Here is a 22,316-nt window from a genome sequence, read left to right as displayed (position 1 = left end):
GAGAAGGGACCTGAAGCAACAAAAACCTCTAGCTCCTTGGGGGAAGAAGAGAGAGGGTGAATAGGAAGTAGGGTAGGTCCCAGAGGGAGGATTAGAGATGCAAAGACCACTTTGCCTAAGCTCAGCCTTGAAAACTGTAGCTCTCCCCATTTCTAAGATGAAGAAAATGAGGCCCAAGGAAGTTAAAGGATTTGCTTATGATCATTTAACAGCCACGCCTGAAATCTTCATCCACCTATTCAGTGTGTTGTCTCTGTGGGACCTGGAGGCTTGTTCATGCCTATGGAATTATCTGTTAAGAGTTCATGGGGCCTGGCACAGTGGCTCCTGTCCTAGCACTTTGGGAGGCTGAGGCAGGCAGATCACCTGAGGTCAGGAGTAGTTCAAGACCAGGCTGGCCAACATGATGAAACCGCATCTCTAAAAATACAAAACCCCATCTACTAAAAATACAAAAATTAGCTGGGCATGATGGTGGGCACCTGTAATCCCAGCTACTTGGGAGACTGAGGCAGGAGAATCTCTTGGACCCGGGAGGCAGAGGTTGCAGTGAGCTGAGATTGTACCACTGCACTCTAGCCTGGGCGACAGAGCAAGACACCATCTCAAAAAAAAAAAAAAAAAGAAAAGAAAGTCAAAAAGGAAGACTGCACTCCAGCCTGGGTGACAGAGCGAGACTCCATCTCAAAGAATAAACAAATAAATAAATAAATAAATAGAGTTCCTGGAAGTGCATTTGCATGAATGACCAAAAAGCTGACAAATAGTGATTTCTTTCCTTTCACTTATATTTGGTCCCTGTCATATTCTCGGTGCCAAGCGCCTTTGTTCTGGGAGTCAGATCCCAAAGACTTCCTTCCCTTGTCTGCAGATTTTTTCAGATATGGGCTGGAGCACGTGCACTGTTTCATTAAAGCACAAGGGAGCTGCCTCTCTTGAGCATTTCAAAGATGTTCTTAAACCTGTCTTGTTCCTTAAATGTTATTTCCTTTCCAGAATGAATGAAGAACAGATAGCTACTGTCTGTCTGTCAGTTCTGAGAGCTCTCTCCTACCTTCATAACCAAGGAGTGATTCACAGGGACATAAAAAGTGACTCCATCCTCCTGACAAGTGATGGCCGGGTAAGATGTTCATGTTTGGGCCCTTCATAGTTTTTCTTGTCACTCTATCTGTCATGGGCATAATTTTTTAGAAACACTTTTTTATAACTCTAATTTTTCTGAGTCACAAGTCACCCACTTCTCTTCCCAGAAGGCTTACAAAAAAGAAATTACCATCCCTTCCTCTGTGTCACCTTGTTAGTCAGAATTGCCTGACTTTGATGGATAATTTGCCTCCTTAACAATGAGTATAGGAAGTAATGGAAACTATGGCTATTTCTTTTCCTTTCTGCCACATCCGTTTTTGTTGGAGGAGAAGAGCTGACTCTTCTAGGGGTGCATCCAGCCTATTCACATGAATACATGTGTCCCCAGTACCTTCCAGAGCCCCTGCAGGTAACAGATGATCAACTCCACTTGGGTAATTTGAGGATGGTGTAATAAAGGACAGTTTACAAAAACGTAGGCAGATATAGAAAAATCATAAGGAATAGTGTATGAGAATTAGTTCAGTACTTTAGAATGGAACATTACTCCTACTACCCCATGCCTGAAGCGGTGAGGTGAGGTCCTGACTACTAGAATCTGGAAATGGAGATTGCTGTAGATTTCGGGGCTGCCTGACGGGAGCTCTGATCTTTGGTAGAAGCCAAACCAAGATGAACCTGCAGGATGAGAGCTGAGAGAATAAATCCTCCAACCTCACTCTTCCTCCTTCTAGTTTCCTACTGATGCTCCCTATTGACTGGAATTAGCTAGGAGCCAAAATGCGGTCAATATAGGTTAGTTTCCTAAGACTTAGAGGACGGAGGAAAATGGATCCAGAAGGACAAACAGTGGATGTTTATCACACTGGCATACCTCAAGGCCCAGATTTCTGTATTTCATATCACCGCAACCTGCGCAAGGGATTCTGCTGAAACTCATCAGCCACCCCTGGGCAGAGAGCATGGAATATAACAGCCAAGGAAATAACCAGTTTACATTCCAAGGAAGGCTTAGTTAAATGGAAGAGTTTCAAAGCATAGCTCTAAACCATTAGGCTCTTTTGAGTCCCCTGAAACTCCCACCGGAGGCAGTGGCCTTGGCATGAATGGAGCCAACCATTCCTTTGATGTTCCTCTCTTTTACACCCAGCAACCCCTGCCATATGGAAAATGTTTATGTCATATCAGAAATTGCCCAGGAATGATCAGAGGGCAGCCAGAAGAAACTAACCAAGCACTTTGGCTTTTCTTTCTTGTTGTTTTAAAAAGATTGTAAATATTATTGTAGAAAATTTAGTAAACTCAAAAAAGTATAGAGGATAAAACAACGATCACTCCTAATCCCATTACCTATTTTTCCCATATTTCCATGTACCTGTATATACAATTTACAAACTTGGGATTGTATTTAATGGGGAGTTTTAAGACTTGCTTTTCACATTGCTCTAACCATTGCATTGCTTCTCTTAAGAAAGAAGGGTACAGTAGCATGTATCAGTCAGGTTTTGCTACATCCACTCAAAGTGACTTAAAACAATCACCATTTATTTGCTCACAAATCTGTAAGCCACCGTTTGGGCTGACTCTACTGGGACGACTCGTCCCTGCACCAGCTCATCTCTGCATCATGTGACATCAGCTGAGCTCTCCCTTACATTGTGATCAGCCTATGCTGATGGCCTTACTCATTTGCTTGGCAGTCAGCTGGCTCTCAGCAGGGACAGTGGAGGTAACAGGGCCAAGTATCACTCATCTCCCAGAGTCACCTGGACTTATTCACATGGTACCTGTGGCAAAGTTCCCAAGGGCACCAAAAGAGGCAAACCCTGATGTGTAGGCCCTTTTAAATCTTCTGCTTATATTATATTTACTGAATATCTAAGACCATACTCAAGGGGTGGGGATATAGACTCTCCCTCTTGATAGGAGAAGATGCAAAGTCACGTTGCACAGGGATGTGGACACAGGGAGAAGACTGTATGCATTTTTTCTCAGTCTCCCATATAAGTGGGGCAGCTATGAGAAAAGATCAAGAATCCTCCCTGTCCAGACTCAGGAAAGCTCCTATGCAAGGCTCCACGGTGTCAGAATGCAATTTGCAAAGCATTAAAATGGTCTACCAGAGCAATTTCAAGCCAGACTTTCTTTCCTTGTTTCTAGAAATTTATGTTACAGGCTTCCTTGCTGTAAGAACATATCCAGTATCAAAATCCAGTATCAAAATGAGAGTAAGATAAGAAGTCATTGTTTAATCAACTTACTTAAAGATCACCCCTCCCGTCAATGTACAAGACTCTTTTTTTTTTTTTTTTTTTTTTTTTTTTTTTTTTTTTTTTTTTTTTTTTTGAGATGGAGTCTCGCTCTGTCACCCAGGCTGGGGTGCAGTGGCCGGATCTCAGCTCACTGCAAGCTCCGCCTCCCGGGTTTAGCCATTCTCCTGCCTCAGCCTCCCGAGTAGCTGGGACTACAGGCGCCCACCACTTCGCCCGGCTAGTTTTTTGTATTTTTTAGTAGAGACGGGGTTTCACCGTGTTAGCCAGGATGGTCTCGATCTCCTGACCTCGTGATTCGCCCGTCTCGGCCTCCCAAAGTGCTAGGATTACAGGCTTGAGCCACCGCGCCCGGCCTTGTACAAGATTCTTAAATCATTCAGTTGTCATTCTCAAGAGCAGAACCTTTGTCTCGAACACCTCCTGCACCTTTGTCTCGAACACCTCCTGCACCTTTGTCTCGAACACCTCCTGCACCTTTGTCTCGAACACCTCCTGCACCTTTGTCTCGAACACCTCCTGCACCTTTGTCTCGAACACCTCCTGCACCTTTGTCTCGAACACCTCCAGCAAAGAGCTCATATAAATAGACACATTGTAGGTGCTTTTAGTCCTTATTGGTTTGTTCCCTCATTCATTTACTGAATATTTGCTGAATGTCTACTACGTGTAACAGACAGTTCTAAATCTTAGGGATGAACAAAGCAAAATCACTTCCTCTAGTAAGCTTATTTGTGGGCTGGGAATGTGATAATAAACAAATAGATAAATAAACAAACAAAATCCCCACCAAACAAGGGTTGATAAGTACTAAGTGTCCTAGGATTAATTTAGGCATAGTAAGGAGAATGGGGAGTGATGGGAGGGGTGGGGCTCTATCATGGAGGCTGATCAGAAGATCCCTCTGATGTGGTGGCATTACAGCAGACACATTGGGGACTGGACCCTGTGGCTGCCAGAAACAGGAGCATTCCAGACAAAGGAAGCAACAGCATGTTGGGTGGATCTTGTGCCTCTTGGCCATTTTGTCCAGAGTTTACCCATTCATGTTCAGAACAGTGCATCTTATTGGGTCCAGTGGTTTCTCCAGTGTCTGTAGGAAAAGGAAACTTTTCTTTTAAAAGAGAGCAGAAATGGAGTATGGCTACTCCAAGAAAAGGCTGAGAGTACGTTTTTATACTAGTCTATTAGTGTACAACATTATATAGTAGAGAAGACTTTTTCAATTATCTATCGCTATTATAACGAAGCATCTCAACATTTAGAGTCTTAAGTCAACAGTCACTTTAGCATTGTCTCTTACAGATCCAAGAGTTGGCTAAGCTCAGGAAAACAGTGCTGCTCTGACTTGTGGTTAGGTAATGCCTGGGGCCAGAGTCATCTGGAAGTTATCCTCGCTCACATGTCAGGTAGTCAGTCCAGGCAGGCCAGTGGGAGCTGTTACCAGAACACTTACAACGTGGCCTCCCCATGTGGCTTGAGCTTCCTCATGGCATGACAGCTGGGTTCCAAGAGTGTGTCCCAAGAAAACGAGGTGGAAGTGCATGGCATTTTTATAACCTAGCCTCAGAATCATATGACATCACTTTCACCATGGTCACAAGCCCTTCCAGATTCAACGAGGAGGAGTATAGAATCCTCCTCAGTGTGAGAAAAATTAAGTCATATTGTAAGAAGAGCTCATGGGATGGGCAAAATTATTGTTGGCATTTTTGGAAAATACTGTCTGCCACACAAGATTTATTAGGTTCTCTTCCTTTTTGGAGATGTTCAACATCATTAGCCTTTGAGAAATGCAAATTAAAACTACAATGAGCTATCACTGCACACATATAAGAATGACAAAATGAAAAATAGTGATAACAACACTCATTCATACACTGCTCATAGGAATTTAAAATGGCATAGCCACTCAGGAAAATACTTTGGCATTTCTTTTTCAAAATTAAAAATGGACTTGCCATATGACCAGCACTTGCACTCTGAGGCATTTATCCAGAGAAATGGAAACTTATTTTCCCACAGAAACATGTACACAAATGTTTATAACAGTTTTCTTCATAATAGCTCCAAAGTGGAAACTACCTAAATGTCCTTCAAAGGGCAAATGGTTAAACAAACAGTATTAATATATCATGGAATACCACTCAACAATAAAAACAAACAATTGATACACACTAGAACTTGGATGAACCTCAGGAAAATTACACTGAGTGAGAAAACACCAATCTCAAAAGGAAACACACTATAAGATTCCATATATATATGTGTGTGTGTGTGTGTGTGTGTGTGTGTGTGTGTATTCATGAAATAACATAATTATAGAAATACACAGCAGATGAGTGTTTGGCAGGGATTCAGGGTTGTGGGAATGTGTCTATAAAGAATAGCACCAGGGAGTCCTGTGCTGATGGTAAAGTTGGGTATATTGATTTTGGTGGTGGTTATAGTAGGTTGGTGCAGAATCAGTTGTCATTACTTTTAATAGCAAAAACCACAATGACTGTTGCACTGTTCTATACAGTCTCCCAGACTTTCTCAGCAAGATCAAGTTCTAGTTGCCCACCATAGTAACTCTTCAGGTAACTAGCCTCCTCCTGGTTAGTTGACTAGTTGGCAACACGTGATAAAATTTCCGAGTATACTTACGTACACTACACACACAATGAATTCATTTGTAACTAATGAAATTTGAATAAGTTCTATAAATTGTACCTAATCAATTTATTGGTGTTGATATTTTACTGTAGCCATGTAAGATGCTAATGCTAGGGAGAGATGGGTGCACATTGCCACTTCCTGTGGATTTATCATTATTTAAAAATTTTAAAAGTTGGCTGGGCATGGTGGCTCACATCTGTAATCCCAGCACTTTGGGAGGCTAAGACAAGAGGATTGCTTGAGCCCAGGAGTTCAAGACCAACCTGGGAAACATATTGAAGTCCCATCTCATCTCTACAAGAAAACTAAAAAATTAGCTGGATGTGGTGGCACTTATCTATAGTCCTAGCTACTTTGGAGGCTGAGGCAGGAGGATTGCTTGGGCCCTAGAGTTTGAGGCTGCAGTGAGCCAAGATCATTCCACTGCACTCCAGCCTGAGTGACAAAGTGAACCCTGTCTCCGAAATAATTAAAAAATTTTAAAAACTTTTAAAAGTTAGGAAAAATGACTGAGAATTGCTTGGGTTTAAAAGAATGAATACTTTCTGTCCTCTCAAAAGACTAGACCAATTATCTTCTATCAAGTAAAAGTAAATCATTCAATTATTATCTATGACATAAATAATATCTAACGAGTCACTAATTTGTGTTAAGAAGGGAGAATGTGGTGTTTGGGATTTGAAAGAGGAAAATAAATATATTTCATAGAGTGGCTTAGGAATTAATAATGTAATTTGTGTAAAACCTTCAGAAGTATACCAGGTACAAGGTAGATGCTAAGTCAGAAGGCATTTCTTCTGCTCTTGTAATTAAGTGTTGTGTAGAATCATCATGACCTTTCCTTGGCCTAGGGCCAACATTTGATAAATGAATTACTTAGGGGCCAGTAAGCAGTGAGTGACTGACTTTTGACAAATTCATTGGCCGGAATTCAAACCCATGACCTACTAAGTCCAATAAGTTTATGGAAAAGAGATGCACACAAGTGATCTTTATGATCTCTTTTTCTTTTTACTGTAAATTGATTGCCACAAATCAAAACTTGGAAGATGTCATATAAAATTTCAGATTCCTGTCTTCCTTGAAAAATCAAAGGGTCTGGCAACACTGTGCCTGGATTCACACATGGTGATAAGGGAAGTGGTATAAGAACGGTGAGTTGTACCATAGCAAATGACGTTGGTGCCCCGCCCAGATCTTCCTGGAACTTCCTATTCCAGCGATCATTAGCTTCACCTCCAAATACCACCATCTGCATCTTTATGCCTGAAGACATTTTCTGGCCACTGTTGTCTGCTTTTTCCATAAAGTTCTCAAACTTTACTGAGCATCAGAACCTGCTGGAAAGCTTGGCAAGAAACAGATTCCTGGGCCCCACCCCCAGAGATTCTGGTTCACTCAGGCTACATGGTACCCAGGAAGCTGCATTCTAACAGGCTCTCAGGTGAGGCTGATGCTACACACGTTGTACATTGAGTGTCATTGCCTTATAAGGCACACAAGCAGCCCTCTTTTGCATTAGCCAAGACCCTAGAGCAGGCACAGAATTCTTTAGAGTGCATGCAATTTACAGAGCAAGGGTTTTTACATTCCGTCTTTAAACCTGTAGCTGCCCTGTGGATAGACTCTCTTTTGCCCACCCTCACTACCCCCAACCCTCCACCATTCATTTATGGGGACCCTGACTCCTGGCCAGGACACATGAGAGATGGATAGGATCTCACATTTAAATAACAGCTTTGTCTGAGCTCTTAACTAAAGTTCCTTGTGTAACAAGCTACATTTTCTCATTTTAGGGGGCGGACAACATACTAGCGGTAGTTCCTTAGCCTAACTGCATTAGTGAGACGAAGGTGGTTTCCTAAGCAGCCCAGTTGCACAATTCTACCCAAAGTAAGGCTCAGCTTAGCATCTATGTGATTTGCTTTTAAGATCTGCCCACAGTGCTTTATTATACTCATTACTTGAGTTCTCATTATCTACTTGCAGATTTATTTGGACAAATGTTGTGTGCAATTATGTTCTTTTAGAAAATTGTCCCTTTTATGTACTTGGATGAGTAAAGAATCATGCAAAAGCACTTATACTCCTACAGCAGAAGAACAGGCCTCACTTTCAAGTGTCGAGTTTCAATTGCTCATCTCACATTTTGTCAGGGAGATGGTTATTAGGATGCCAGATTTTGAGGGGTTTGGATATTTTTCAAGTCAGCAAAGAGAAACCCACACTAGAGATGTTGAAATTTAAAACTGCCAATAGCAAAATGCTGATACATTCACCTCCTTAACCATGCAGGTTTCTTAAATTTATAGGCAAACAAAATTGATTGGAACGTTTGTTCCTCCTCTACTCTCTGTGTATTGGGGTTGCAAATTTACTCACACCCTAGTTTTGGAAATACACACACACGCACACACACACACCCCCCACAATTATAGTTTCTATATTTCCTAAAACTAACCCAGACTTCTTCACAGAGTCCTACTGGCTAGATTCTTTTCAAAAACATCTATTTTAATTCAATGCGTTAAATTTAGTTGGCTTGAATAATTTGAACATTGTCTATCAAAGTTCAACTACATTATTGAGAAGTATAAATGATACCTTTATAAACTCAGCCTTTCAGATTTAACCACCACCTACTCCCTCCTCTCCTCTCCACCACCACTTATTCCCAAGATGGAACGCAGGTGAAGGAGAGACAAGCATGGCTCATGGAACCTCAGGGTGAAGGAGATAAGAAGCATCTTCTTGTCCTTTCCCCTCCCTGCCTTGCTGTCATTGGACTCTCCTGCTACCTGGACTGGTGACCAGGTAGCAGGATTGACTGGTCCTATCTGTGGCTGGGCTATCCAGGGGCACGCCTCTGCTCTACTTCACAGTCACAACCTCTTCACTCATGGGTTGAAAGGTGCCCTACAGGCTGCCTCCTTGTCCCAACCACAGGCTTGTGCCAGACCCTTCCCATTCCCTCACTGAGATTTAGAGGAACCTCTGAACCCCTGCACATCCCACACAGGCCATGGAAGCCAGTAGCATTGCCGCAAGCTCATGTCCACCCACACTATTGTACCGTGTCTCCATGGAGTACATTTTACATGCTGGTATAAAATGAAACAATATCTGAGACATGTGTCAATCAATTTAGAAGTTTATTTTGCCAAGGTCAAGGACATGTCCAGAAGAAAAAAAAAAAAAAAAAAAACATGGATTCATAGAAACTGTGGTCTGTGCCTTTCTCCAAAGATGAATTTGAGGGAAAGGGGAAACGTGGGCTGGAGGAGAAAGAGGGAGGGTATGGTCATCCACTTGTTGCAAGAGAAAAGGAGCAGGTGGGAGAACTGTCAATTATGTATTGATCTCATGCTCAGCAAATCGGCACTTTACAGAATATAATGTGAACATAGAGTCACTACCTGTGAAGATATTTACATATGACCTGTAGCTGTCTACTTAGAAACAAAACAGAAGGCAGCTTCTCGCAGGACTCAGCTTTTAGTTTGATTTTTCTTCTTGGCAGAGTGAACTGGGGTCCTGAGTTTTTAATTTTCCTTTCACACTGGGTGTGGCCAAGGCTGGTGTTCAGTCAGTTTTACTAGCATGTCTACACCCATTTTTAAAATATTGCAAGCTTTTCATGCTGATTGGTTGACAGTCACTGCTTTAAGTCCTTAGACTATCCCCCATCACTCCAGCCACTTCCCAAGACCCTCCTCACCTCATTAAAAATGGTAATCCTTCCCAGGGTAACTCTAGGACTTTGCTTGACTTTCTATCTAGGTTCCAATTGGCCTACATTAATCTGGTTATTGAATATTTTGAATATGACCTCTGAACCCATGCTTGTGGGGCTTCTCCTCTCCCTTATTTGTATGGGAATGTATGCAACACAGATATTTCCAAAGCCCACCACCAACTGCTTGGAGTGAAGAAAAGTGGTATATCATAAGGAGGTCAGGACCTCACATAGTCAACATCACTCCTCTTTCTCCCCTTCTGTAAATTATCGCAGACTACAAGGGGTGGACTGTAGGATGTTTACTTCTATGCATTATTGACTCCTCTTGTAATAGGGCACCAAGGATTATGGACCAGGTATCACGACTACGAGACCCTCTTTTTCATACACATGTGGAATTCTATGATCTGAGTCCTCTGGGATTGATTCTTATTAAAAAATTGTGAATATCACGTCTCTACTAAACCAGCTTTCTCCAGCATTTCTTTGGGCATAATCTAATCCCTTCCAATTCAAATCATACCACCATTGGTCCAAATCACTGGCCTTAAGACGATTAGTGAGAATATCATGAAGAAGGAAATAAAAAAAATCACATTGATAATTTCCAAAATGTTACTTTCATTTAATCTGTGTTCCAACTTTGATTCTAGCAAGAGCTATCTTCAGTATGCTTCAGACGTTTTCAGAAAGAGCTTCAGTGTGTCTTCTGTCACCCGGTGTACTATTATGTACGTGTGTCAATATAAAATAAATCTAGTAGCATGTGTTTTCTGAGTTTCTACTGTTTGTTTGCCCAGCTCTTAAGGAACACAGTAAGGCTCTGCAATCAGAAAGCAGAGTTGTTGTCCCCAAGGAATGTCATCTCTAGCTAGAGGCGGAAAATCAGCACCAGAAAACAGTTCAGGATTGAATGCTTGCCAAATTCTCTGAATTTGGAAAGGAGAGAGATCAACATGGGCTCCTGAGAAGAGTTCTGGAGAATATTAGATTTGATGAAGCCCTTGATGTATGCCTGAGAGTTGAATATGCAAGAAAAAAATCATCAACGAAAACTCAGAGTTGGGAATGGACCGTAAGGTGACCACCTCTTTCTGATTTGCACAGAACTTTCTGAGTTTTAGCACTGGAAATCCTACATTCTAGGAACAGTCCTGGTCCCTAAGAATGGTTTTAGTGTGTGCAGAAAGCCATGAGGAATGAGGTTGGCTATGTGAAAAGGCACCAGATTACAGAGGACTTTAAAAGCTGTTCAGGTGGACTGTAGTGTGTTTAGCTCAGCAGGAGGAAGACGGTGTGGTGAAAATGTTAAGGCTTTTGTCAGAATGCTAAAGAGATTAGACTCTGTGCAAACAAATGCCCCTTCATCCCCACCTGTCCGTGTGACCTCCTTCCTCTTCTGTTTCTTGGCTGAACTGTGATCTCCTATGACTCAAACTATAATGTGTACACCAATGGCCTGGGGATCTTGTTAAAGTGGAAACTGTGACTTCAGCAGGTTTGTGATGGGGCCTGAGGTTCTGCAAATCTAACAAGCTCCCAGGTGACATTGCAGCTGCTGCTATTGATGAAGATGATGCTTTAAATAGCAAGACCCTGGATCCTGTCCCATCGCTCCTACAGGGATGCTTTAAAAACCCTATCATCAGTTACCCTCACTCTCTCCTCTTTCTTCAACATCTACCACTCCAGTAACTCCCTTCTTTCAGCCTGTAACTTTGCTCTTCAGTACAGAGTGGTGATTAAATTCCTGAATCCTGGCTCTTTCCATTACTAGCTCTGTATCCTTGGCAAAGTGGCCTAAGCACTTCTGTGTTTTGGTTTGACTACCACTCATATCCCACTGATGTGAGCATCAGTGCCCTAGCAATGGTGTTGCCCAGATCTTGGTAGTACTGGGAGGTCAAAACTCATCGCATGATAAACCTAAAGTGTGTACATTTCACTCTATATAATTTTTAAACTGTTAAAAATAAACACACATTGAACTCCAGTTAATGCTCAATTAGGAGTGAGGTGTACTGCTGTCATCAATTCAGTTTGAAATGCATCAAAAATTAGATGATTAGATGGATGGATAGAGCGATAGGTGTATGATAAAGCCCACACAGCAAAACATTAATAATTATAGAATCTACTCATGCATATAGGGATGTTCACTCTGTAATTCTTTCAGCTTTGCTGTACGTTTGGAAATTACCATAATAACATGTGTGGCAGGGGGAATCTTGTCTTTGGTTCAGACCTCCCTGCTGAATCCTGGTCTTTATAATATATTAATGCACTTGTTCTTCATTTGCAGAGGCCTCTTTCACTTCTTATGATTAAGGCTCGTCAATTCATGCAACAATTTTGATTTTGAAAACCTATCATGGGCAAAGCACTATCGTGGGTCCTGAAGCTACAGAGATAGTTTTTTTTAAACTCTAACCAGGAAGATTTGGAGCGAGATAGAGAGAAGAGTCAAGGATGATTTTCGTGGATAGATGTTGGTGGATGTTGGTGTCATTCACTAGAACAGGATTGATGGAAAAGGGGTCAGGTTTTGGAGCAGAGAGAGGGATGCTGAGTTTGGAAGTACTTGTGGTCATCCATATAGAAATATACACTAGTTGGAAATACAGGTTTTGAATGCAGGAGAGAGGTCTGAACTAAGCATAGAAAGAAAAAGAGTATCCAGTAAGAGAATCTAAGAAGAGAAGATGTGAGAGAGGAACCCAGAACCCTAGGGAACCCCAATATTTAAGAGGTGGATGGCAGAGGTAGAGCCAGGGAAAAAAAAGGTTGAAAGAGGAAGTTCGGGGAGGTGTGAAGAGAATTAAGAGAGAATTCATACCTTGGAGACTGTACTATTGATTTAAAAAATTTTTTTAACTTCAAATGGTCATTCTGAACCATTGTTTTCTTTTGTGTTCTATTATCACCAACAATTCTAAGTGGCTCTTTGATATCTCTTTCATAAGGCTGTTTGAAGTTCAAACCAGGTCATCATGACTAGAAATTAAGGCTTCCAGAAATAAACTGAATCCTGGTCATCTAGAATTCATAAACCAGCAGGGTGCCTAACTGTGCAGTATGTTCTTAAGAGTACATGAGCTCTGGGAAAGAAATTTCCAAGTCTTTTTTTCTCCTCGATGATATCTAAGGTAAATAACATGTATATACACTGAGCCCTTCGGATGACCACCTTAAACCCCTTACAACCAAGTGCTGACACCCGGTTTCTATGCCTATGTTTCCACTTCCATTGATGTTCACCTTGGTAGCTTCAACTGTCATGGACAAAGGGTCAAACCAAAAAGGGAAGGGGATCCAATACTAAAAGTGACATTTCCACATCCTGAGTAAACAAAGGCCTTGCAATATTTCAAATATAGAAAAGAGATGGTTCTTTGATTTGCCTCATGGTACATAGAAATCTGAATGTGCTCAACTCAAAGGAACCTAAATTTTATCAGTTTGTTCAAAATTCACATTGAGAATAGCAATTTACGTATATGAAAGCATCATCTGTTATATTACATTAAACTTGTGGGCTTGGGATGTAACAAATTTGTTGTTTCTGGTGTATTTAATTTGTAAAGTTTTTTGTTTTTGTTTCATCATTTTATAGAAGGAATGTAAGCAGCAGGAGTTTAGACATTTGGAAGTTGATCCTGGTGGGCCCAGGAGAAGTTTCTCCATTAAAATGGACCATGCCTTTCCAATAAAAGGGTCTGACAGTCCCTCCCCTTATATGACCAAGGCCTGTTGATGAGACTGTTTTGTTTGAAATTTGAAACTCTCTATGTTTGTATTTTCATGTCTAGCAGACATTGTTTTAAAATTGCTAGTTTATTGCATTCCTTTCCTTTTCAGATCAAGTTATCTGATTTTGGTTTCTGTGCTCAAGTTTCCAAAGAGGTGCCGAAGAGGAAATCATTGGTTGGCACTCCCTACTGGATGGCCCCTGAGGTGATTTCTAGGCTACCTTATGGGACAGAGGTAAGGGGGTCACAGTCATAGTCAGGAGTGGCAGGACTGGGACAGGCACAGGGTTCTGAGATAGTTGGTGACCACAGGAGATGGGGGCAATGACTTTTGACTCCACATTGGATCCCCACTCACTAGAGGAGGCACAGATGTAGGCTATGGCAGGAGGGAGCCTGCCCACCCCTGGGGTAGATCACTGCAGTATTTATCCAAGGGCTCTTTATTGCAGTCCTACAGTGGACACTGTGGGGAAGTCACTCCAACTCTGATCCCACTCTCAGTAGCAGGCACACACAAAGCAAGACAATGCAACTTGCAAAGTGACTGGAGACATGCAGATGAGCAGGCATGAGGATTCAGAGGAAGGAAAGAGGATCAAAGAAAGTACCACAAAACAGAGGTGATATTTAAATGAGCAACTGTTTTCAACACAGTTTACATCTCACAGTGAAGGACCTACATAGTGTTTTCTTATAGGAAAAAAATAATATGTGACTCATAGTCAAAAACATGGCACAATTTCTGTTCCCACTGGAATGAAAATAATCACTCATAATCTTTTAAGGGGTAGGGCCTGGAAGTGTAAAAATGCAGGGTCAGAGGGAGTAGAGGAAGGGCCTTCTTGGGAGGTAATAGCATGGGTGGAAGCTCAGAGGCACATAAGGCTACATACAGGTGGAAGCCAAAGGGCATGCTTCGGCTAGCCATAGGGTTTCCACACTTTGTAGTCTGGATGGTGATTCTGGGAGAAGAGAAGCATGAGAAGACATGGCAATGAACTAAGGACATCAGCATAAGTTACGGCAGAATCTTTTTCTCTTGTTTGCTTGACCTTGGATGAGTCCTCAACTTGTTTTTCTCACTGTGGTCCTGAGAGATAAATTCTCAGTGAAGGTCACTGCAAGGGGTGATAATAGCAATACATTCATCAGATAAGAGGTATAAAGAGGCCCTAACGGGGAAGTGAGTGGAACTGGGAGTTTATAGCACAGTGATGGCTCCTCATTGTCCTGACTTCCCATTCTTTACTAATTGCTTGTCATCTCTTCCTTTTCTTTTCTCCAATCCCTGAAAATGCTTTTGTAAAGCGAGGTTTTGTGCATGCTGTTTTGAAATGATAATAAAAAGTAGGGGGAGGAAATCCCCAAGTAGGGGAGAAAAGAACTATTTTTAAATCTAATTAATAAAAGAATCAGAATATATTCTGCTTCCTGCAAGGTAGCCCTTTGCAGTTTGTTACAAATATGTCAAAACTTTCTTGTTTGTTTATGGTTTAAATACAACCTTCTTCTCCATTCTCATAGCATTAAACTGGAAGATTTTCTCATCTGCCCTAATAGACAGTTAACTACTAAAGTTTACAGAGTAAAAATTAAAGTGCTAAACTTTAGAACGTTAAGATATTCATTTATATCTGAAGGGTGGAACCCTCACTGAAGTTGTCCATAAAAGGCAAAGGTTGTTAGCAAAAACTCAGTTACCCAGCAGTTTAGCCTATAAATCTGTATTGTAAATGTTGAGAGGTTACAAATACCATATTCATTTGTGAATGAGTATGAACGTCTTGGGTTCTGTGGACGCACTTGACATTTCAGAATGTTCTCCTTGCCCGAGATAACCAGTGGGATGTGCCCAACAGGTGGACATCTGGTCCCTTGGGATCATGGTGATAGAAATGATCGATGGTGAGCCCCCCTACTTCAACGAGCCTCCCCTCCAGGCAATGCGGAGGATCCGGGACAGTTTACCTCCAAGAGTGAAGGACCTACACAAGGTGAGAAGCAGCAGCTATTGCTGAAGTGCAGAATGGTTTTTGGATTTTTCCGTCTCTCTCTGGTTTTTAAGACTGACTTACCACATCCAGCAGGGAGATCCTGGTTTATGGGCATGGGTTTTGGAACTAGTCACTTAGGTTTGAATCTCTGTTCTTCTATTCTTTTACTGGGCAAGTGACTCAGCCTTTCCTACCCCAGAGTTCTTCATCTATAAAATGGGTTACAATTGTCCTCTATCCCAAAGGTTTGGTTAGAAGAGTAAATCAGGTGCTCTATGCCATACTCATTCATTCAGCATCTATTACATGCTGGGGACATCTAATAGCTTGGGACGTCACCATGCATGACCCCAGATTTTCTGACTCTGGGGTCTAGACTCTGCATTCTAGTTGGGGAAACAGATAATAAACCACAAACAAACAAATAAAATAATTTCAGAGTGTGGTACATACTATGAAAGAAAAACATACTGTGATGTGATGGAGTGTGCAGGAGAAGGGATTGAAAGCTGGTTGTGTGAGTCTGTTTTTACACTACTATAAAGAAATACCCAAGACTGAGTAATTTACAAATAAAAGAGGTTTAATTGACTCGCAGTTCCACATGGCTGGAGAGGCCTCAGGATACTTACAATCATGGCAGAAGGCGAAGGGAAAGCAAGGCATGTCTTACATGGTGCAGGAGAGAGAGAGCACAGGGGAAATGCCAGACACTTATAAAACTATCAGCTCTCATGAGAATTCCCTCACTATCGTGAGAATAGCATAGGGGAAACTGCCCCCATGACCCAATTACCTCATACCAAGTCCCTACCTTGATATGTGAGGATTACAATTTGAGATGAGATTTGGGTGGGGACACAGAGCCAAACCATATCACTGATTTAAGCTGAAGACTGAAGGAAGCCATTTCTAGGGAGGGATCAACAGAGCTGGGACTTGAATAGGAAGAAGGTACAAGCCATGTAAAGATCTTGGAGAAAAAGGTCCCAGGCAGGGGGAGCATCAAGTGGAAAGGCCTTAAGCCAAGAAAGAAGGCCTATATTGCAGAGCAAAGTGAGCAAGGGGAAAAAGGTAGGCCTTGTTGGAGAGATGGGCAGGAGCTAGATTGTACAGGGCAATGAAGGTCATGGTTAATATAATGCTTGTAAGAGACTGAGTGGAGTCTTTCCTGTTTTCCAAGGATTGCCAGTTAGGACGAGCTCAGAAAATAATGATGCTTCATCCAAGAATCACCACTGTAGGAGCTGCGAGATTTCCACTCAGAGGATCATTTCTGTAGGACTACTACTATAAACACTGGCCCCATACACACCTCTCCTCCTATCTATTTTATGACAGTAAAAGAGAGTGTGTGGCTGCCTTTTGGAGGAGAATTGTTTGCAATGGTAATATCTCCTCCTTCCTCACCCCTAAATCTTAGGGAAGAGCCCCAGTGGAATCACTCATATAGGTTATGTGGACCTACAAAAACATAAACAACAACAAAAAAAAGAGATTGAAATTTTTACTGGATTGGACTAAGTTTAAATAATGAAAAGCAGCTGGGCGTGGCGGCTCACGCCTGTAGTCCCAGCACTTTGGGAGGCCGAGGTGGGTGGATCATGAGGTCAGGAGATTGAGACCATCTGGCTCATTCGGTGAAACCTCGTCTCTACTAAAAATACAAAAAATTAGCCAGGCGTGGTGGCGGGTGCCTATAGTCCCAGCTACTCAGAAGGATGAGGAAGGAGAATGGTGTGAACCCGGGAGGTGGAACTTGCAGTGAGCCAAGATTGCGCCACTGCACTCCAGCCTGGGCAACAGAGTGAGACTACACCTCAAAAAAAAAAAAAAAATTGACTAAAAATATATCATATGAAAATAGTCTCATACCCAATGAGATGAGTGCCAATGTTCTTTAAAACCATGTACAAGAATAACTTTAATCCTAATGGTTTCAAAAAACTGGAAACCAGCCCAAGGTTGTTTCCCAAATGGATAAGTAATGTGTGGTATAATTGGACAATGAATACTACACAGTAATGTAAAAGATATAACTTTTGCCACACATCGGGGATGAATCTCACAGATACAACGCTGAGCGAAAGAAGCCAGACGGAGAAAAAATCAAATATATGACTCCATTTTGGTAAAGTACAAAAGTAAGCAAAACTAAGTTATGCTATTAGAAATTAAAATAATGACTATATCTTGATAGGAGTGGAAAGTAAATAGGGGTAAATGTATGTAAAAAATCCATTGAGCCATACGCTTAGTATTTGTGCAGGGGAACTTGAGCATGCTGGCACGTGCTTGTACTCCCAGCTACTCAGGAGGCTGAGGTGGGAGGATCACTTGAGCACAGGAGTTTGAGCCTGGGCAACATAGTGAGCCCTCATCTCTAAATATATACATAATGTAAAATATACCTTTAAAAAGTAAATTACAAGACCTTTAAAGAAAAATAATGAGATGTATTAGATATCCTTACAAGAGCTTTTTTCTCCTTTTTTTTTTTTTTTTTTTTTTTTTTTTTTTGAGATAGAGTCTCGCTCTGTCACCCAGGCTGGAGTGCAGTGGCGGGATCTCAGCTCACTGCAAGCTCTGCCTCCCGGATTTACACCATTCTCCTGGCTCAGCCTCCCGAGTAGCTGGGACTACAGGCGCCCGCCACGTCGCCCGGCCAGTTTTTTGTATTTTTTTTTAGTAGAGACGGGGTTTCACCGTGTTAGCCAGGATGGTCTCGATCTCCTGACCTCGTGATCCTCCCGTTTCGGCCTCCCAAAGTGCTGGGATTACAGGCTTGAGCCACCGTGCCCGGCCGAGCTTGTTTCTCTTAAAGAAAGGGATTCCACAGAGCCTGTGTGGTTGCAGTTGTTAGAAAAATAAAATGGCTCCCTGTTTTCACCATGCTTCATCAAGCATGTGCGACCAGCACCTGCACATACTAAACATTTTGTAATAGCTGTTCTTATCGCTGTGATTGCCACTGTTATTGTATTTAGTAAATAAGTTTTCATTCTTAGTTGATCTGTCATTTACACCTATTATTTCAAACTTGAAAAAGGTAAGGAAAAAGTGGAATTTTAAAGGCAAGACCTGCTTTTGCTTTCGTAACATCTTTCTCCTTAAGGTAACTTTCTGGAATTAGAAGTTGTTGATAGGATGAATGGGGAAAACATTTTGGGGACTGGGTTAGGTGTCTGTGTTAGTCCTCAGATCGGTATCTGTGTGTTTCCACAGGTTTCTTCAGTGCTCCGGGGATTCCTAGACCTGATGTTGGTGAGGGAGCCCTCTCAGAGAGCAACAGCCCAGGAACTCCTCGGACATCCATTCTTAAAACTAGCAGGTCCACCGTCTTGCATCGTCCCCCTCATGAGACAATACAGGCATCACTGAGCAGAGGATTCGTGTAGGTGGCAAAGCTAGATGAGGACATGAGAATAATTCAGGAGAACAAAAGGAAACACAGAACATGCAAAAGGCCTGTGCATTCTAGACCAGCCAATTGGTGGGACAGTGTGATGACCGGCAGGGTTCGACAGACCAGGGCATCTTCTTGTGTCTTAAATAGGCATCTCTCCACTGACAGGTGGCGTGGTCATTTGGAGCACGGCTTTAATAAGTCATTAATATATTTTTCAGCCCTTCATCCAGCAAATCAGAAGGACTCAGTACAAACTCCGTTATGATATATCCTAGCCACATGCAGGGTAACATGTAGGATTTTCTATATTGAAAGAATACTTTTCTGGCAAAAAAAAAAAAAAAAAAAAAAAGGAAAACAAAAAGCACTTTTTTCTTAATGGTAGCAGTATAATGTATTTTGCAACGAATTTGTAATTTTTCTGTACGATAGTTTTGATAATTTATAGTACTTTGATGTCATGTAGCCATTGTATCAGTTGAAGTAATACTTGTTTACTAGCAGGAGTTTGAACAAAGCCTTTCCTACTTTTTTATCCCTTTAAGAGAACCAATGATTCTTTAGGAACTTTGAATACTGAATGACTCTCAATCACCGTCAGCTTTAGTAAAATATCTTTCTTATCCTAACAAGTGTCTTATTTGATGGAAGAAGAATTAAGAGTGATGGTGATAGTGTGCACGTTTCATTAATCCAACCAAAAATAATGAAATAAAATTTGAGCCACAGTATACCACTCCTTGGGATAAACCTAAATATTTTTAAAAATCACGTTTTCCGTCAACGCCTCTAGTAGCAAACCATTTTTTGCACACCACAATGTTTCCCTCAGTGCCCTTTCTCAAATGGGTACAATGTTCCCTTGTGGCCAAATTTCCCTCCCAGGGAGCAATTTCAGTGCTAGGATCATTGGACTCAGTTCCCAAAATAGAATGTTTCAGTGAGACCGTGAGAATTCCAGGCTCACAAAGGGAAAGGAGAGAACAGGGCAAGACGTTTGGTTTCGTTCGTCACCATTTTTAAAACTCTGTATGCTAGCACACCAAACTCTTGTCTGTATTTACCTTTGTACCACAGTATTAATCGCTATTGTTCATGTATCGTGCTGGAAGTCTGAACTGACTCTAGAGGACGAATTAGCAAGAGGGTATTTTACCAGGTATGATCTGACTTCGGTTGTGCCCATGTTATAATGTGTTTCCGACATAGGAGAGTCGTGCTGCTGTCTAGATCTTCTTGAATGTTGATAAAATGAATGACTACTACAATACATTTTGTGTTGCTTGTTGGATGAATTTGCATGTTAATTGTAGGCCAATATAGATTTGCCTTTAAAACTCTGGAAGAGCTACATAGTCATCATTAGTTTCTATTAATTATGCATCAGACAAAAGCCATTTGTTACCAAACTGGAAAAACAGAGGCTTTTCTTAACTATTTCATATACTGTAACAAATATGAATTTAAATTTGTGATAGCGCTCTCGTTGCTCTAAGCATAATTAAGAACTTTTGTAATTACTAGGTTGCTAATTATTTATTACTGCTAAAAAGGAAAAAAAGGCATAAAATGACCTTCTACTGATTAGATTTTCAGTTTTCCTTCAAACTGGAAATGCCTCCATAAATAGGATCTATGATTTTGCTTCATAAAACACAGCAAATCAATGTTTTATGTAAAATATTAAAGTATTAATATAAATATGCGAGAATAAAAACAATCTAAATCCAGAAAATTGCAGTCCTAAATGTTCATGAGACAGATTGTATTAATTTAACCAGGACTATGTAGAAGTAGAAAGAAAAGAAAAAGAAAATCTTTTTTAAACCAGAACAAATATTAAAAACCATTGCAGAAAATAGTGGATTTTGGATTCCAAACATTTTCGACAGTGTAATGGAAATTTTTCTGTAATTTTCTTACCATCAGGTATTTTTTAAAGTTCATTGAGTTTACCAAAAGTTACTGTAGCTTAAAAGGTTTTGTGAGCACTAACTATTGGCAGAAACTGCATTTGCAAATAAAAATAAATGTTTGCCTTTTCCCCATTGTGTTACTGGAAACAGTGATTTCCCAAATTTATTTTCTTGAGTAACCAAGAATGATTTCTTTGTGATATCGGGGAGTGCAAATGAGTTGGTACAAAGTTGTATGTAACATTGTGATGACATGACCTAAAGACAAATATATCCATCCCTAGAGATTGTAAAGAGTGTAAGACGGTGATATCGATACCACTACTGAAAAAAAAAATTACTAAATTCTGGAAGGCCAAGTTCAAGGAAAACCAGGTTCAGGGCTAAAGACTCTCATTCTACTTCCCTGTTCCAAAGATGCAAAACTGATCTGAGGGATATTTATTTATTTATTTATTTATTATACGTTAAGTTCTGGGTGACATGTGCAGTACGTGCAGTTTTGTTATATAGGTATACACGTCTCGTGGTGGCTTGCTGCACCCATCAACCCATCACCTACATTAGGTATTTCTCCTAGTGTCATCTCTCCCCTAACCACCCACCCCCTCACAGGCCCCAGTGTGTGATGTTCCCCTCCCTGTGTCCATGTGTTCTCATTGTTCAACTCCCACTTATGAATGAGAACGTACGGTGTTTGGTTTCCTGTTCTTGTGATAGTTTGCTGAGAATGATGGTTTCCAGCTTCATCCATGTCCCTGCAAGGGACATGAACTCATCTTTTTTATGGCTGCATAGTATTTCATGGTGTATATGTGTCACATTTTCTTTATCCAGTCTATTATTGATGGACATTTGGGTTGGTTCTAAGTCTTTGCTATTATGAATAATGCCACAATAAACATACATGTGCATGTGTCTTTATAGTAGAACCTGGATTCAAGAGGGTGTGGTGAGAATTCTCTGGGAGCCTAGAAGAGAATGTTGGGCTCTTTCCTCCACTTTGGGAGACAAGGAGGATATTAATATTGATCTCATGAAGTTGGGGGGTGGGGGAACTTGTATATAAACAGCCTATTTCCCATCCAGAAATGTTGGAAGGTGAAAACCCTCAGGGAGTAGTCTGAGCTAGCAGGATGAAAAAAAGGTATTGTCTATCGCGTACCAGGGCAGACAAAGGCGGAGGCAACCTTCCCTGGACTGATCTCCTCTGCCTTTACTGGGCATGGAAGAGACATGGAGTTCCCTCGAGTATGTTTGATGGGACATGGAGAGGACAGCAGGGAATGTGTCAAACCACTTAACTAAGTAACAGGATGCCCAACCTGCAGAGTGATTTGGAGGAGTGCACCATGGGGGCAACCGAAGGGAGATATGGTTGCTTTTCTGCATGGAGACAGGGTCAAGTTGGAGCTGACCCTTACTCTAAAAACCACATATGTCATCTACACAAAGACCACTCCAAAAAGCAGAAGCTGTAGTTTTT

The 22,316-nt window shown here is 41.3% G+C and overlaps 1 protein-coding gene across 3 annotated transcripts in view; it reads left to right on the top strand.

The window, feature by feature from the left end:
• Positions 1-20,958, top strand: part of PAK5 (p21 (RAC1) activated kinase 5) — a 603,498-nt gene extending 582,540 nt beyond the window's left edge. For all 3 annotated transcript variants that reach the window (XM_050745056.1, XM_050745055.1, XM_050745057.1), the window contains 4 exons: positions 997-1,123; positions 13,618-13,743; positions 15,371-15,505; positions 18,731-20,958. In XM_050745056.1, coding sequence (XP_050601013.1) covers positions 997-1,123; positions 13,618-13,743; positions 15,371-15,505; positions 18,731-18,886 — 544 coding nt within the window. In that variant the 3' untranslated portion in view covers positions 18,887-20,958. The remainder of the gene's footprint in view (positions 1-996; positions 1,124-13,617; positions 13,744-15,370; positions 15,506-18,730) is intronic.
• The last annotated feature ends 1,358 nt before the right edge of the window (positions 20,959-22,316 follow it).

Source organism: Macaca thibetana, chromosome 10, assembly GCF_024542745.1.
Source record: "Macaca thibetana thibetana isolate TM-01 chromosome 10, ASM2454274v1, whole genome shotgun sequence".
NCBI lineage: Eukaryota > Metazoa > Chordata > Mammalia > Primates > Cercopithecidae > Macaca > Macaca thibetana.
The sequence above is the reverse complement of the archived record's forward strand: the minus strand, read 5'-3'. Positions and strand labels throughout refer to the sequence as shown.